The 16,050-nt window shown below is 38.2% G+C and overlaps 1 protein-coding gene across 2 annotated transcripts in view; it reads right to left on the reverse strand.

The window, feature by feature from the left end:
• Atp6v1h (ATPase H+ transporting V1 subunit H) overlaps positions 1–16,050 on the reverse strand; it is a 71,635-nt gene that overhangs the window by 29,688 nt on the left and 25,897 nt on the right. For both annotated transcript variants that reach the window (XM_021221917.2, XM_021221916.1), the window contains 2 exons: positions 10,421–10,518; positions 3,618–3,810 (listed from right to left, as the gene is read on the reverse strand). In XM_021221917.2, coding sequence (XP_021077576.1) covers positions 3,618–3,810; positions 10,421–10,518 — 291 coding nt within the window. The remainder of the gene's footprint in view (positions 1–3,617; positions 3,811–10,420; positions 10,519–16,050) is intronic.

Below are 16,050 nucleotides of genomic sequence, written 5' to 3' on the forward strand. Positions count from 1 at the left end.
AGACAGACAGATACACAGACAGACAGACACACTGACAGTGAATATTACCAGATATCTAGTCCCTTTTCTTTCTGTACCCTCACCAACTACCTGAAGACCATGTGTCCACTGGCTGTCTTCCTGCACTCCTTCTGAATCTTCCCTTAAGGAAGGGAAACCAACCTTGATCTACTTAACCTTATTCATCCATGCTAGTGCCCTTGCCACCCCTGACTCTATGCAGGGAGCCAAGCATACATTTACCCCCACCAACCCCACCCATCTCTCCCTTGCACACCTCTCCAATTAGAAATACTAGACTTCCTTTGCAAACTCTACATATCCTGAGGACTACTCCACTATAAAGTGGGACACTATGCCTAGACCCTTCGAATACTATTTTGAATAGATAGGGAAAGAGTGGACAGCCTTGTCTAGTACCTGATTTTAATGGGATTGCTTCCAGTTTTTCTCCATTTAGTTTTATGTAGGCTATTGGTTTGCTGCATATTTCTTTTATTATGTTTAAGTATGGGCCTTGACTTCCTGGTCTTTCTTAGATTTTTAACATGAAGGGATGTTGAATTTTTTCAAATGCCTTTTCAGCATCTAATGAGATGATCATGTGTTTTTTTTTTTTCCTTTGAGTTTATTTATGTAGTGGATTACACTGATGGGTTTCCATATATTGAACCATCCCTGCATCCCTAATTGATCATGGTGAATGATCATTTTGATGTGTCATTCTCCAATATATAACAAGGAAACATGCTCCACTATGTATATAGCAGCCTTATTTACAACAGCCAGAAGCTAGAAAGAACCCAGATGTCCCTCAAGAGAGGAATGGATATAGAAAATGAGGTACATTTACACAATGGAGTACTACTCGGCTATTAAAAACAATGATTTCATGAAATTCTTAGGCCAATGGATAGAACTAGAAAATATCATCCTGAGTGAGTGCTACATTCTTTCCAGTAGTGACAAGCGCCAACAGGCCCCCAAAACCTGGGCGCTGTCCCAAGGCAAAAAGTTCAAGGAAACTCAGTCTCCTGGAATGGTNGCATTTTGTATAACGAATGCTCCAATGTCCCTGCTTTAGTTGGAAAACAGATCTATGTGCTTTCCCTTCATACATAGCCATGTTAGAACCTAGGCAGTCAGTCCTTGAGCTGACCCTGGGTCTAGGCAGCTAGTCACTGCCCTACATAGGAATTTACCACTCTCTAGGAAGAAGGAAGTTTGTGATCTAAAGAGGAACCAGGGTAGATACTTAGATCCATAGGTAGCTGAGTTACACCCATACACAAGCATTACAATGGCCTAGGGGGAAGGTGGACTATAGGATCTATGGCAAGGACATGAAGCCCTTGCCCCCAGCTACAGACTTTGAGCTGACTTTAGGTGGAGCTGTTTCTGATCCCAGCTGTTAACATTGAATGCTATCCCAGTTGGTTCCTGCCAGCCCTTCCAGGTTTGCATTCCTCTGTTTTATGTAGCTTCCCTATTTTCTTCTGTATAAAAAGTCTGATGCTCAATTTGACAATTCGCATTCAGATATCACACTCCCTTGTGTCCTTGTCTGTCACCCCACATTCGCTGAATCCTTGCTCACCTGCAACCAGAGACCCATTCCCTGCAGATCAGGGACCCCAGTAAAGTCTGTCTGCGGCAAGTGAGGTAACCCAATCACAAAAGAACACACATGGCATTCACTGATAAGTGGATATTAGCTAAGAATACCCAAGATACAATTCACAGATCACATGAAGCTCAGGAAGCAAGAAGACCAAAGACTGGTGCTTCACTTAGAAAGGGGAACAAAATACTCATGGGAGCAAATATGGAGACAAAGTGTGGAGCAGAGACTGAAGGAAAGGCCATCCAAAGACTGCCCCACCTGGGAATCTATCCCATATACAGTCACCAAACCCAGACACTATTGTGGATGCCAAGAAGTGCATGCTGACAGGAGCCTGATATTGCTGTCTCCTGAAAGGCTGTACCAGAGCCTGACAAAAACAGAGGTGGATGCTTGCAGCCAACCATTGGACTGAGCATGGGGTCCCCAATGGGATCCCCAATGGAGATGTTAGAAAAAGAACTGAAGGATCTGAAGGGGGTTGCAACCCCTTAGAAAGAACAATAATATCAACTAACCAGACCCCTAGAGTTCCCAGGAACTAAACCACCAACCAAGGAGGACACATAGAGGGACCAATGACTCCAGCCACATATGTAGCAGAGGATGGCCCTTGGTCCTGTGAGGGCTTGATACCCCAGTGTAGGGGAATTCGAATGCTGGGAGGCAGGAGNTGGGGGGGGGGGGATACCCTCATAGAAACAGGACGAGAGGGGACTGGGTGGGGGAAGAATCTGAGAAAGGGGACAACATTTGAAATGTAAATAAAGAAAATATCCAATAAATAAAAAAAGACTAGGAAAAAAAAAGAATAAAGTTGTAGAGGCTACAGATATCACTCAGAGGTTAAGAGCATTTGCTGATTTTCTAGAAGATGGGCCCAGGTTCAGTTCCAAGCACTAACAATGGACAGGGGACAGCCTGTAACTCTAGCCCCAGGGGACCCAATGTACACTTCTGGCAACCTACACATGTACAACCCCTCTCACGTATACACATAATTAATATTTTTTAATTTAAAAAACCTGCATAGCCCCATAATATGCCATCTTTATGTTTAAGTATAAGTCGAAATCATACACTTATATATGTATTTATCCCTACATGACTATAAATGTCTAAAAAATATTAGTGACTATTATTTGACAAATCTGATAGCAATACTTCTTAAATTTTTAAAACACAACAATGCCTCAGTTTGTTTCTGACTTCTTGCTGTTTACTTCATGTAAACACAGAAACAAATGGTTCAAAGCAAAGATTCTGAAGCAAACCACCTGCATTTGCAAACTGGATGCCTATTGGAAATGCGTCATCTAACATTCGAGGGCTAGCCCAAATACCAAAATTCTCATATATTCTCACAATAACATTATAATAGGGCTCTGGCAACCACTAGCTAACAAATAAAATCCCTGAGAATACCTGCCACCACCGAGTAATAAGCAGCACATGATACATGTTCAGCATAATCACTTGGGTAGAGATCTCCCAGAAACCCACCTGAACCCTAAGGCAACCAACATGACGGATTGGACAACGGATTTACAGAACATAATGGCTTTGGAGAACCTTACATGATATAACAAAGCTCCTTTCTTGCCCTCAAGCTTCATCATCTTTTGTTCATTTTTATAACTGACAAAATTCTAATATCCTAACAACATAACTATAATGTTTATAATAACTGGAAGTCTCTGCTGTTGACTCAACATACTGCTAGCTGGGAGACCCAGGATCTGAAACAACTCCAAACTAAAATATGGGCCCTGAGAGAAAAACTCCAATAATACAGTCCTGTAGCAGGCACTGTAACAAAAAGGTACTCTCTCCATCCGAATATAACCAAAGTACATTTCTTTACAAGTATACACAATTCACACATTCCATTCGCTTACATCACTTCCCACCTTTCAAAGATAGTTTACAGCAAAAAATTCTACACATATACACACGCCAGCAACAATAACAATCTCCTTCACTGAGTACTTACACGGAATGCTGCAAGAATGATTCTTGTTACTTTCTCTTTGACAGATTCTTGAAGGATGTCTGATAGAACAGGAATGATATTATAGCGACGAAGGTGTTCACACATTTGAGGACTGAATGCCAGGAGCCATATTGAAAAAATCATTTGATATTGAAGTTGAAAACCACACTTGTTACTCAAAACTCCCATTATACTGAAAAAGAACAGAGAAAACATTTCACACAACAGCACAACAAAACACAAAATGAGAGTACATTAAAAGATTAAGTCTCTATACTAAGTCTTCAATTTCTTTTCTACCTGCCTATAGCACTCAGCTAACTCATAGCTAGATTATAAACCTCTCTCTGGAAGGTATGGAAACTTGGGAAAATGAAGGACTGCTTCAGGGAAACAATGAGAAATGAGAAACAGAACCAAGATTGGAAGACAGAATGGTACAAGGAATGTAACAATTAAAATCAACAGGGATTGGTGACAAAAATGAATGTCCTTGTGATTTTTATATCAATGTTTTGAGTTTAGACAACAAAGGGAAGAATTTTTAAATAGCTAAAAAAAAAAAAAAAAAAAAAAATTCCAGAAAAATGAAGTGTACACTTTGGGAAAATACAGCCAGCCAAAGAATTTGGGGATCAGAAAAATGTCAAAAACTTCTGGAAAACTAGGAAACTGAAAACATTCCCTTGAAATGAAAGGAGCTGTCCCATTACTGTGAAGGAGAGAATTTATAAAAGAAACAAACAAATAACCACCTAAATATCCCTGAGGAAGTTCTAAATTCCACAAAGCACTGAAATCACCAGATAAGGCAAATCAAATGACCACTGGAAAGAAAGAGACAAAATCCATAGAATTTCCAACACAGTGCCCCTATATAAACTATATAGCTTTTAGTAAATACTGATTCGTCAGTTTGAAAAAGTGAATTATACTAACCCAAGATGTCAATATGAAAAAATGGTAAGGAAGGAAAGTCATTTGGACTTTATTTTTTCTTTTAATCTAATGTTGTTCTAATAAAATTCTTGAGTTTTTAAAATCTAACAATTATTAACTTAGTTGGCAGTACATATGTATGACAATTCTATATTTTTGTGATTTATATATGCTTCTGAGTTTATTGGACTATTCCTAAGTTTCTCATGCATTATTTCTTCTGCCTAAAGAAGCTCTTTTCAGTTTAGTCTGTTACATTAAAAACTTGCTTATATTAAATACTATCAGTATTTCAACTGCTGCAAAATTCTGTTTTTATAGTATCAACAACCTGATCACTGCCTGATATCTTTGCTCTCTTCTAGTAACTAAGTCAAGCTTCCTACACTTTGCTTTTCTGATGCCCTAGGTACCAGCTAGTTAGATTCTAGGTTCTAGGAAAGGGAGCTAGATGCTGACTATTAGCACAGACAAAAGGTACTCGCAGTGAGCATCACCCTAGCAAATACTTCCTCACAAGGTAGCCCATCTTTCCTATGGCAGTACCCGATTCAGATGCAGTGTTCCAGGTCTAACACACTAAGTCTCCTTGAACAGACTCAGAAGCAACATCACTAGCCATGTGTGCCCCTACTCAAGAGGACTGGGTCTCTGCATAAGGTTCTTCGTTCTTCCTCAGAAATCCAACAGGCAGCATATACCAGCTGATATGAACCCCCCAACACACATACAGTAGAGTATTTCTGGGTCTGTGTTATTCAGTGATGAAGCACCTAACTCTCAAGAGACTAGAGGCCCCAGGGAATTTAGAGGTCAGGTGAGGTGGGGGGTGAGGGCATCCATGTGGAAATGGGGTGGGATGGGGAGGAGGTATGGGATGTGGAACAGTAGGATGGTGGATGGGGAGGGGCAGGGAATGGAATATGGAGTATAAAAAATGAATTACAAATAAAATTAAATTTAAAAAAAAATAGAAATCACAGACACCAGTATCAGGAGCGTTACTCAGTTCTACAAGCGTGTGAGTTTTTGTGATCCTAAACCCAGACCTAGGGATGGTACTATCTTTTGCTTTAGTTTCAGAAAAGAAAAGTTAGAAAATGTGTATCTAGTTAATTCTCGTATCCAATTAGCTTCTAAGAAAATTTAATTGTCATCAATCACTGGAGCTGTGGGGAGCACAGAGAAAGGACACAGCTGCTAAAACCAAAGTACAAAAGTTTGCAAGGAGCTAGGCATCAACAATGATGAATCCTTTAGGAGTTGGAGGGAGCTTAAAATTCATAGGAAAAAAAAGATCAGTGCTAACCTTCAGATGGCTAGTCCAGTCATACATAACATAGTGAAAAGGATAGTTCTTATATATAAAAAGTCAGAAGATACTATATCATGCATGTAATAGGTTTTTAACCAGAAAACTCAATATGCTGATTAAAATGTAGAGTAGTTTTAGTAGTCAATGACCAGTGCTTTGAACAGACAACACTTGAATTTTTTTCTACTCACATCTTTCCTGGTTACAATTTGAAAAGCATCAAAAAGAAACAGAAACTTGCATTGCAAAAGAAAAATTATAAAGTGTTATTTCCTTTCTGAAATCAAAACACTTAATACTGTCAATTGTCCTTCAAAGTTGTTTAATACTAATAATGATGATGTCAAGATTTGATCTACCTCTATATACCAAAGGGATCCAAGGCAACAATTTTTGTATTTGTATTTGGTGGGGGCAGGGGATGGAATAAGAAAAAAATACTATCTGTAGACAAATTGCTATTTTGTAACTTTAATTCATTATTACAGGGGTAAGGCTATCTTCTTTTAGCTTAGTAAAATAAAACTCACTGTATCTTGCAGTAATAATATAGGCTAACTAGACATTTTATAAACCTATAACATACTATGAAATTATAGTGACAGTGTGCTATTTCATCTTAATAAATATATCACTAATTATATTAATATCTTATAAATTATAACTCATTTACAATTATAAAAATGAAAGCTACAGTCATATAAAATTCCTTACAAAGATGATATAATAAAATCATTATCTTTTCTAATTTTACTGCCCCAAATACTGCAGCACCTTTTAGGAATGTAAAAGACAAAATGACATCTTTGGTCTCTGTACAGAAAAGAGACTGCCAGTCTTAGATAACATAGCTCACAGTACCTTTCTAGTTTGCACAAACTATATGGTTTATGCTTGGCAGCTACAACTATGGTTTGATAGTCTGTATCCCTCCCAAATTAATAAATTAAAATTATAATCCCCAAATTGACACTATGGTGGCAGAGCTTTGGGGAAATTAGGTCACATATGGAAAGCCTTCAGAAGCATTAAATAAATGAGCCTAAGAGAGACCCTTTGCCTTCTATTATACGGAATTATAGCTCACCAAACACCAAATCTTATAGAGCCTTGATCTTGGATTTCCCAGTCTCCAGAACTATGTGAAACGAATTTGCCTTGTTTAAAGCCACTTAGCCCTCAGCATTTTGGTTTAGGTAAGGGCTTTCCAGTTAGAAGTCAGAAATGTTTCCTGTGTTGTGGCTGAATACTTTGTTCTCAGTGCCTATATGGGAAGGATTAAGAGTTGTGTGGCCCTGTTGGAGGAGGTCTATCACTCGAGGCATATTTTAGGGTTTTAAAAGCCTCTTAAGATCTCCAGGGCCTCTGCTTCCTGCTTGTAGTTCCTGGTGTGTGTTGTTAACTGCTCCTACAGTACTGCCATGCTGCCTACTTTTGAAGGTGGTGGACTCATCCCTCTGAACTGTAAGCCCAAATACATACACCCTTCCTCCTATAAGATATCTTGATCACGGTGTCTTATCCCTGCAGCAAAAGTAACTAAGAAATATGCTATCAGCCCAGAGTGCCTACATAACTAACCTCTGGTGAAACCCTGAGGAGCTAGTTTGTAATAATCTTCCAGAACAGATCACAAATGTTCACTGCTGAAGAAGATGCAACCCAAAGAGGACTCACGAAAGAGAGAGAACATGAGGAGAACTACATATGGACTCCTCAAAACTCAGCCATGCCTTTGTGCGTCATGGTCCAGCAGGGTATTTAGCAATCCCTATAATAAACCTTAGCTATGGGTACCAATACCATTCTAATATATCTCCCAACACAGTATAGTATAACCATACCTGAGAACAAGTCTCTTTTACTTTCCATCCACAATAGCACTAACAAAAGGCATTTCAGTGAGTTAACAGAAGAAAAAAGCAAAGAGAGTAATACTTTCTTATTCTCTAACAATGACGGAACTGGCTTTATAAGCACACCCTCAAAGCAATGAGAATGTAGATACCATCCCAAATTCAAGAACTAATTTAACATAAAAACATTAAAATTGAGCTATTCTATAATAGGTCAACAATGTCTCTAGTACACACAAAAGTAAAAATCCCAGGGCAGGAATAGGTTTCCTTCTTTGGAGTTGAGAGCCAGTGAGGTTCCATGGATCCTCAAACATCATAGGCTATTGCCAATATTCTTGGTAACCCTCCATAACTTGATAGTATGAGCCTGTTGCTGATGATGACACATACCTGAATCATATAACATAGCATTATCAAGCTGGAAACTACATCCATACTGGCTAGTTTTCATAGTGCTAAAAGGTGCTATGCAGGCTAACAGAGAGTCATCAATCATACCCAGCTGTGAGCCCTGCAAGTAATAACAATGACTGGCCTTGCAAGATATGCCTACTAGTGCAATAGTGACATGAACATTATGGGAGTAACCAATCACTCTCTGACTGGACTTACTCAAATCCCTCTCCAAAAAATGAAATCCATACTTACCACCACCATCAGACTAGACAAGACATAGTTCCTATGGGAGAAGTTACCACTATTATTCTGGGAAATGGACATAGGATAAACCACTCCTAATGACTTATCATTATACCATACATTAATCCACCTCTCAACCTTCAGCTTAGAAGCTTGCTGCTTGCTGTACATGGAGATTAACACTGAGACCTACAATTGACCAAAGTGAAAAAAATAAGAAATTATAGAATACTCAGCCCTAAAGAGAAACATACTGTACATGTGTGTACGTGTATGTATCTGTAAATTTAAAAAGTAAATACATAAAACTCAAATAATAACAAGAAGGAAACACAGTATCCTCACCCATTTGGCATTCAAGATGAAAGACTTCTAGGTAATATTATTCAACAAGAACCCAGAGCCAGCAAGATAGGGCTCAACAGGTAAAAGCACTTGCCGCCAAGCCCACTCCTCTGAGTTCAATCCCTAGGGGCAAAGAACCAATTCTCATAGGTTATCCTCTGAGCTCTGTACATGCTCTTTGGAACACATGTGGAACACGCAATACATACATACATACACACACATACACACACACAACAAAGTTAAAATACAGTAAAACTGCAAGCAATATTTTCATTAATTCCTTGAGAAATTCATACACTGTTATTTTGATAATATTCATATTCCCAACTCCTCCCAGATATACTGTCGGCTAACTCACCTAACTTTGATTTTCCTTAAAAAAAATAAATAAAAATAAATAAATAAACATCACCTCTAATTTGCTTTGCCCAACTATTACTGGAGTAGGGCCTGCCCTGGAGTGTGGTCGATCTACAGGGATCACACCATTGAAGAAAACTGACTCTGTCTCTCCCACTAGCTATCAAATGCCAATAGTACCTCAGTTACTTGTGAGACTTTAGCCCCACATCACCACTTCATGCTGAGATTATGTCTGTCTTGAGCAAGAACAGGAAAACACTGTTTCCTTGAAGTTATTCACTACCTCTAGTCTGTCTATTATTTAGACAGAGGGCTAAATAATAATAAATAGTAAAAGAAACATTGAAACGGTATTACTGTATCTGTGGCTGGCCTTTAGAGATCTGCTGTCTCTGCCTACTGAGTGCTGAGATCAGTGTATACTACCATGCAAGCTGAACAGATTAAAATTTGTGAATTAAAACAGCAATAACTATTCTAATTCATTAAGTCAATCAATAAAGATTGAATAATTTGTGAAAGTAACGTTCTAAGAAACTGCATGCACCTGTCTGCTGAGGGAATGTAGAGTAACAGTCTGATGAACAACATTCAATCAACTCTCACTTTAATTCCTCACCAAACTCTACTGTTGATTCTGAGCACTCTATATAGATTTTACAAGAGAAACAATGTCCTTCTCCTAACTGAACAGTGCCTGTTTTAAATGCACTTAGATTCTCATTAAGTATGAAATTAACTGGCTTTCAAATGGTGACATACAATGTCCATTGTTTGGCTATTTTTTCCTTATTGATTTCTGCCTGCATTTGCCACAAAATACTTTTATAATTATCTTATAATCTCAGGGCCAGAGTTTGTTTTGTCCAGCATTAGATTCTTAAAAGGCTAGCTTAACCTTCTTATAAAAATTCACGAATTTTTAATCTGTTGAGCTTATATACTGCTGGACTATGAAGCACAAAGGCATGGCTGAGTTTTGAGGAGTCCATATGTAGTCCTCCTCATGTTCTCTCTCTTCCGTGAGTCCTCTTGGGTTGCATCTTCTTCAGCAGTGAACATTTGTGATCTGTTCTGAAAGATTATTACAAACTAGCTCCTCAGGGTTTCACCAGAGGTTAGTTATGCAGGCACTCTGGGCTAAGCAAGGGATGGGGAGAGATGTTCAGTTTGATAGATATTGATGTCTAAAAAGGCTAATATAATCCATTATTAAACAGACATGAAGATAATAAAATGTTTCTTTAAAATGATTAAATAAATTAGCTTATTTGAAAAAATGTCAAGGAGAAATGTTTTTAAATGTCATTCTACAATAAAAGTAAAGGACACTCACTCACCAGTTCACTCCGTCTGCTTCCACCCAGGCAAAACGGTACTCATTGACCCGGAGCATCAGCTGCAGACAGCCAGCAACACACTGCACATACTGAGAACTCTACATAGGAAAAGTGTGCCGTGTTAGACTGAAAAGCATTCTAAGACATGAGATCAAGCACACACATTTCTATAGGAAGAGTCTATACTACAATTTTTACTATTTGTTAGATTTAGAGCACCCAAAGTAGGTCAATTCTTGCATCTGTTTCTATCTTTGCCTCTTAGAAATTAAGGTGACTGTTGTTTCCCAAAACAAATTTACACATTCAGGATGACATAATACATTTTGCAGAATTGACAAAGTAACTGTACCTCTGATATCGTTTGATAAGTACTTACTTCACCTTGCCATTTACAAACCTTGGAAAGAGAATCTACAAACAGAAAATGCTGCTCTATGCAATTACACAAATATAAAAAAAATCAAAACAATAAAAAAAGATAGGCCTATACTTGAATAATTTTCAGCACTTTATAAACCTTTACTGTAGACCTCAGTTTCTTCACTTCTATAAGGACACTACTATCAAGAGGACACCTGCAAGGACACCACCAGGGTTGAAGGCAGTAATTCAGCACACAACTAGAAATAGAAAGAAACTTGGGCTTTGGATGTAATACAAAAACATATCTAATTAAAGCTGGGCATAGTGGTGCACTCAGGAAACAGAAGCTAGCCTGGTCTATAGAGCAAGTTCCAGGACAGCCAGGGCTACACAGAGAAACCCATCTTGGAAAAAAAAATCCAATTAATATTGGTAAAAAGACAACATGTATTTTTTAAACTTAGTTCAATAGCTGTATTTCATAAAACTGTATTTAAATCTATAACTTGAAATAAATGAAAATCATATCTTCTAGACATCATAAGCTCTTCCATTTTACCACAACTAGTAAGAATTTCTGGTTTAAACTCTTGTCTAAATACTTAACATTAGATTTATGTCTTTAGAAAGTAGAGAGACAAAAGAAAATTTAAGCTCTAGCCTTCATAATTGAACAAATAAAAAATTTAAAAGGAGGGGCTGGTGAGATGGCTCAGTGGGTAAGAGCACCCGACTGCTCTTCCGAAGGTCCGGAGTTCAAATCCCAGCAACCACATGGTGGCTCACAACCATCCTTAACAAGATCTGATGCCCTCTTCTGGAGTGTCTGAAGTCAGCTACAGTGTACTTACATATAATAAATAAATAAATCTTTAAAAAAAAAAAAAATTTAAAAGGAATCACAGTTATCATGAAAATTTGTAAATCTTAAAATATAATACTATTAATTAATACTATTCTAATTTAAATAATACATATGAGCTAACACTCCAAGAAATTTACAGCAATCAAACATAAAACATAATGATACACGTATATTTGGTAGAAACAGATAAAGAAAAGGGAACCTTATTTCTTCCTACATAGTAATGGCCAGATAATATACCCACAGATATAATTTAACATACAACATTAACAGAAGCTGAATATCATAGCTCACGCCCATAAGCTCAGTACTTTGGAGACTGAAACAAGAGGGTTGAACAGCCTGAACTGCATTCTTCATTCCAGGCCAGCCAAGGCTACAATGGAGTCTTATCTCAAAAGTCAAACACAAGCAAATGACAAAATTATTAATTTTCATCTCACTTTCTACAATGGAAAAATATGAATTTTTCCAATTACATCAGCAGTTAGAAGGTTCTACAGAAAAATGCAAATCCTATCTTGTTTAGAGAGAACCCCAGAGAGACTTCTAGATACAAATGCAACAAAGGAATCTTTTCTCTTCTATTAATTTTACTCCGTTTTCTCTGAATACAAAAATGTCTTCATTCACCCAAGTCTTTTTTGTGCCTGTTCATTATTCTATGCGCTAAATTAGGTAGTACACACAGTACACAAAGAAGGCATGGGCTCAACATCAGTTACAACCTGACTACATATACAGCATGAGCATATTAAGGAACTGGTCCTACGGGTTACAGGACTCTTTCATACACAATGTTCAGACCATGCCACTGAGGACAGACAGTATACAAATGACCAAACTCTTTTGTTTTGAGACAGGGTCTCTCTGTGTAACCACGGCTATCCTAGAACTCACTATGTAGACTAACTAGATTGGCCTTAATCTGCCTCCCAAATGCTGGTGTACACCACTACACCCAGCTGAACTCTTGCCTTCAATTAAAATGAAAAGCATCTGCTCCTTTACTTTTCATTAAATTACTTTTTAGTTTCTTATATAATTTAAAATTTTAAAAAAATATAGTAATCCTTAGTTAAATCAATTCAACCAGTCTTACTTTTAATCCTACAAAAAGATGCTGGGTGACAATAGTGCATGCCTATAATCCCTGCATTCAGGAGGCAGAGACAGGTGGATCTCTGTGAATTCAAGGTCAGCCTGGCCTACAAAGCTAGTTCCAAGGCTACAAAAAAGAAACCCTATCTCAGGGGAAAAAAAAAAAATCCTACAGAAAGGCAATTCAATAAATACTACTAGAGAAATCACACAACCATAAAGACTATAGAGACTACTCCTTAGAGATGCACTCCACTTCAAATACCTCACCACCATCCCCAAGCTGATCTACATTGTAGCCATTCTTCTCTGTCCTTTACCTAAGAGAAAAGCTCATAGCTTTGGCAAGAGATCTGTCTCTGTCTCTGTGTGTCTCTGTGTCTCTGTCTCCCTCCCTCCCTCCCCCCGCCATTTCCCTCTCTCTCTCTCTCTCTCTCTCTCTCTCACACACACACACACACACACACACACACACACACACACACACACACACACTTTTTGCCCCATTGTGCTCCACCACTCAGAGTCCTTTCCTACAGGCTTACCCTCTCCTTCCTTATACTTTTGTAAACAGCTTAAGGAAATAAGCCTCTGCATGTGATCATTTACCATACTCTGGCAAAGGCCTATGCTTATCCCTTTATGGCAGTACTACAAGTAAGAGGGCAGTGTTCAGGACCCCCAATGAAGGAGCTAGAGAAATTACCCAAGGAGCTGAAGGGAGCTGCAACCCTGTAGGCGGAACAACAATATGAACTAACCAGCACCCCCCGAGCTCGTGTCTCTAGCTGCATATGTAGCAGAAGATGGCCTAATCGGCCATCATTGGGAAGAGAGGCCCCTTGGTCTTGCAAACTTTATATGCCCCATACAGGGGAACACCAGGGCCAAGAAGTGGGCAGGGGAGCACAGCTGGGGGAGGGTATAGGGGACTTTCGGGATAGCATTTGAAATGTAAATGAAGAAAATATCTAATAAAATAATTAAAAAAAAAAAAAAGAGGGCAGTGTTAGAAAAAGTGAGGCTGACTCCATGAAAAGTTGCATTAGCACACTAACCAGAAGTTTTTTGGTGTATTTCTCTCTATGGAGTCCTGACTAAGGAAGCTCAACTATGCAGTGTAAGGTGGACCAATACATTCGAGCTGTTAGCAAAGGATCTTTCATCACGTATCCTTTCATCTGCTTGCTTTAGCAGAACATCCTCTCTCTGTGTCTGCTTCAGCAAAATGTTCCTTCATGAGTCTGCTTTAGCCTTTCACACCTGTGTCCACTTTAATGAAATGTTCCTTCGTATGTTAGCTCCAGGAAAACACCATCCGACTGACTTTCCAAAGAACCATTAAGTTTCCATTTCATAGTTATGTCCAAAGTGGAATTCTAAGTAATGGGGTTATGCAAATTTTACAATGAATTGCCAGTCAGTTTTCTAAGCCACTTTATGACTCTTCAAAAAGGTATAAGAATTCCATTTGTTCTAGTTTCTTGCTGACAACTCCTGGATCTTTGTTGTTGATGCTGCTTGTCTTATTATATTTTGTTTTGTGACAGGTCTTGTTGGCCTAGAACGTGAGAACTTTTTGTTCATCCTTGCAAGTGGTGGGATTAGAAACATACACCATAACATCTGGCTTCTGTTTAATTTTTAAGTGACTGTCTGTCTGATAGAAGCTAAATAAATACAAGTAAGGGATTAATTGCTAGAGCCTTCTCCCTCTTGTCCAGACGCTTCTCACTTGTCAGGCTAGGGGAGAGATTTGGAGTAATAAACTTCTTTTGAACCAGGAGAAGAGAGTCACACTTGCAGAAGGAAAACTTTTACACAAGCAAATATAAACACACATAAATTTATAGACAAATTCATGCTTACATATTCATACATCTCCATTCAAACCAGTTAGGTCCAGCTACATACTTACCTGTATATGGAACAAAAGACCAAGCACCAGTCAGAAAGAACTCACTCATTCTGGATGAACAATGAGCTTCAATCATTATTGCATAGAGAAAGAAAAAGCTTCTACCCTTTTATTGCTAATGAATTAAACCCAAGTCTGAAAGAAAAAAAAAGCTTTGTACTCTTAAGTAAGACTAAGCCTGCCTTGCTGTTAAGAAGAGTTCTGTCCCATAGTAAGGAGAAGCCTGCCTGCTCTTTCTGCTCTCTCAGTAGCTTCTTTTTTCCTCTTTCCCACTGCATTCTGCACATTGCTCTCTTAATTTTTTAAGTTTCCTAATAATTCTAAGTTATTCCACTCTGCATTCCCCCTCCAATCTTGCTTTCTCTTTCTGTTCTGATGTAATAATGTCCTTGCTCCCAGTGCCTTACTCCTAATGCCTTTACTCCCTATACTATGTTCCTAATGCTGTCCCTGCTAATGAAATCTTTCCTAATCTTTTGTACAGTTTCTAGAAGAGATCACATTGTTTTTCCAAGTATCCCTTTTTTACTAAAGTTCACTAGAAGTTCAAACATAAATTCAAATCATAAATTGAATATGAAGTATACAAGAGAGAATGTTTATAAGCATATCCATTAAGAGTAATTATCTGGCTAAACCTTCATTATCTGTTACTAGCTCTACAGGTTCATGGATAGTTAAAAACCATTTTTTTTTTTGTGACTAAGTGAAGTTTCATATAGATAGACCCAGTCAATATTTTATCTTTGGTCCTTGCACCTATAGTAAATCCTTAGTTACCTTTTTATGACCTTTTGTTAATGATTTTACAACCTCTTGGAATATGCTCTAAGTTGTAGGTGACTGCTTGCTATTTCAGAAACAATTAACTCATGACACTAACGATTGGCAGAGTTCTCATTGTAGTTTTGACATCAGAAAAGGCTTAATAGCAGACTGTTATAAAAAAGCTTAGTAATTACTAATAATTCTTATAGGATCCTCATTAAGAATTAAATCATCAGTTTGTCTATATAGCATCACTACAAGACAGTGTGTCTTCATTCAGAAATTTGCTCAAAAGGGTGGGCTAATACCTAGTGATTGTTAATATATTTTTAATAACAACAGGAAAAGCATATTAATAGCAGGAATTTTTCCTCAGATGAGATCTTTTTAGCCTTGACTAGAGAAGCAAATCTATCATTAGTTTTAACAATCCATGGTGGAACCATCTCAGGAAGATCACCTGGTAGATACTAATGCACATGCCAGCAAGATTCTGCTGAAGGGACCCTGATATAGCGGCCACTTGTGAGGCTATGCCAGTGCCTGGCAAACACAGAAGTGGATGCTCACAGTCAGCTATTGGATGGGACACAGGGCCCCCAATGGAGGAGC

This window comes from Mus pahari, chromosome 22, assembly GCF_900095145.1.
Source record: "Mus pahari chromosome 22, PAHARI_EIJ_v1.1, whole genome shotgun sequence".
Taxonomy (NCBI): domain Eukaryota; kingdom Metazoa; phylum Chordata; class Mammalia; order Rodentia; family Muridae; genus Mus; species Mus pahari.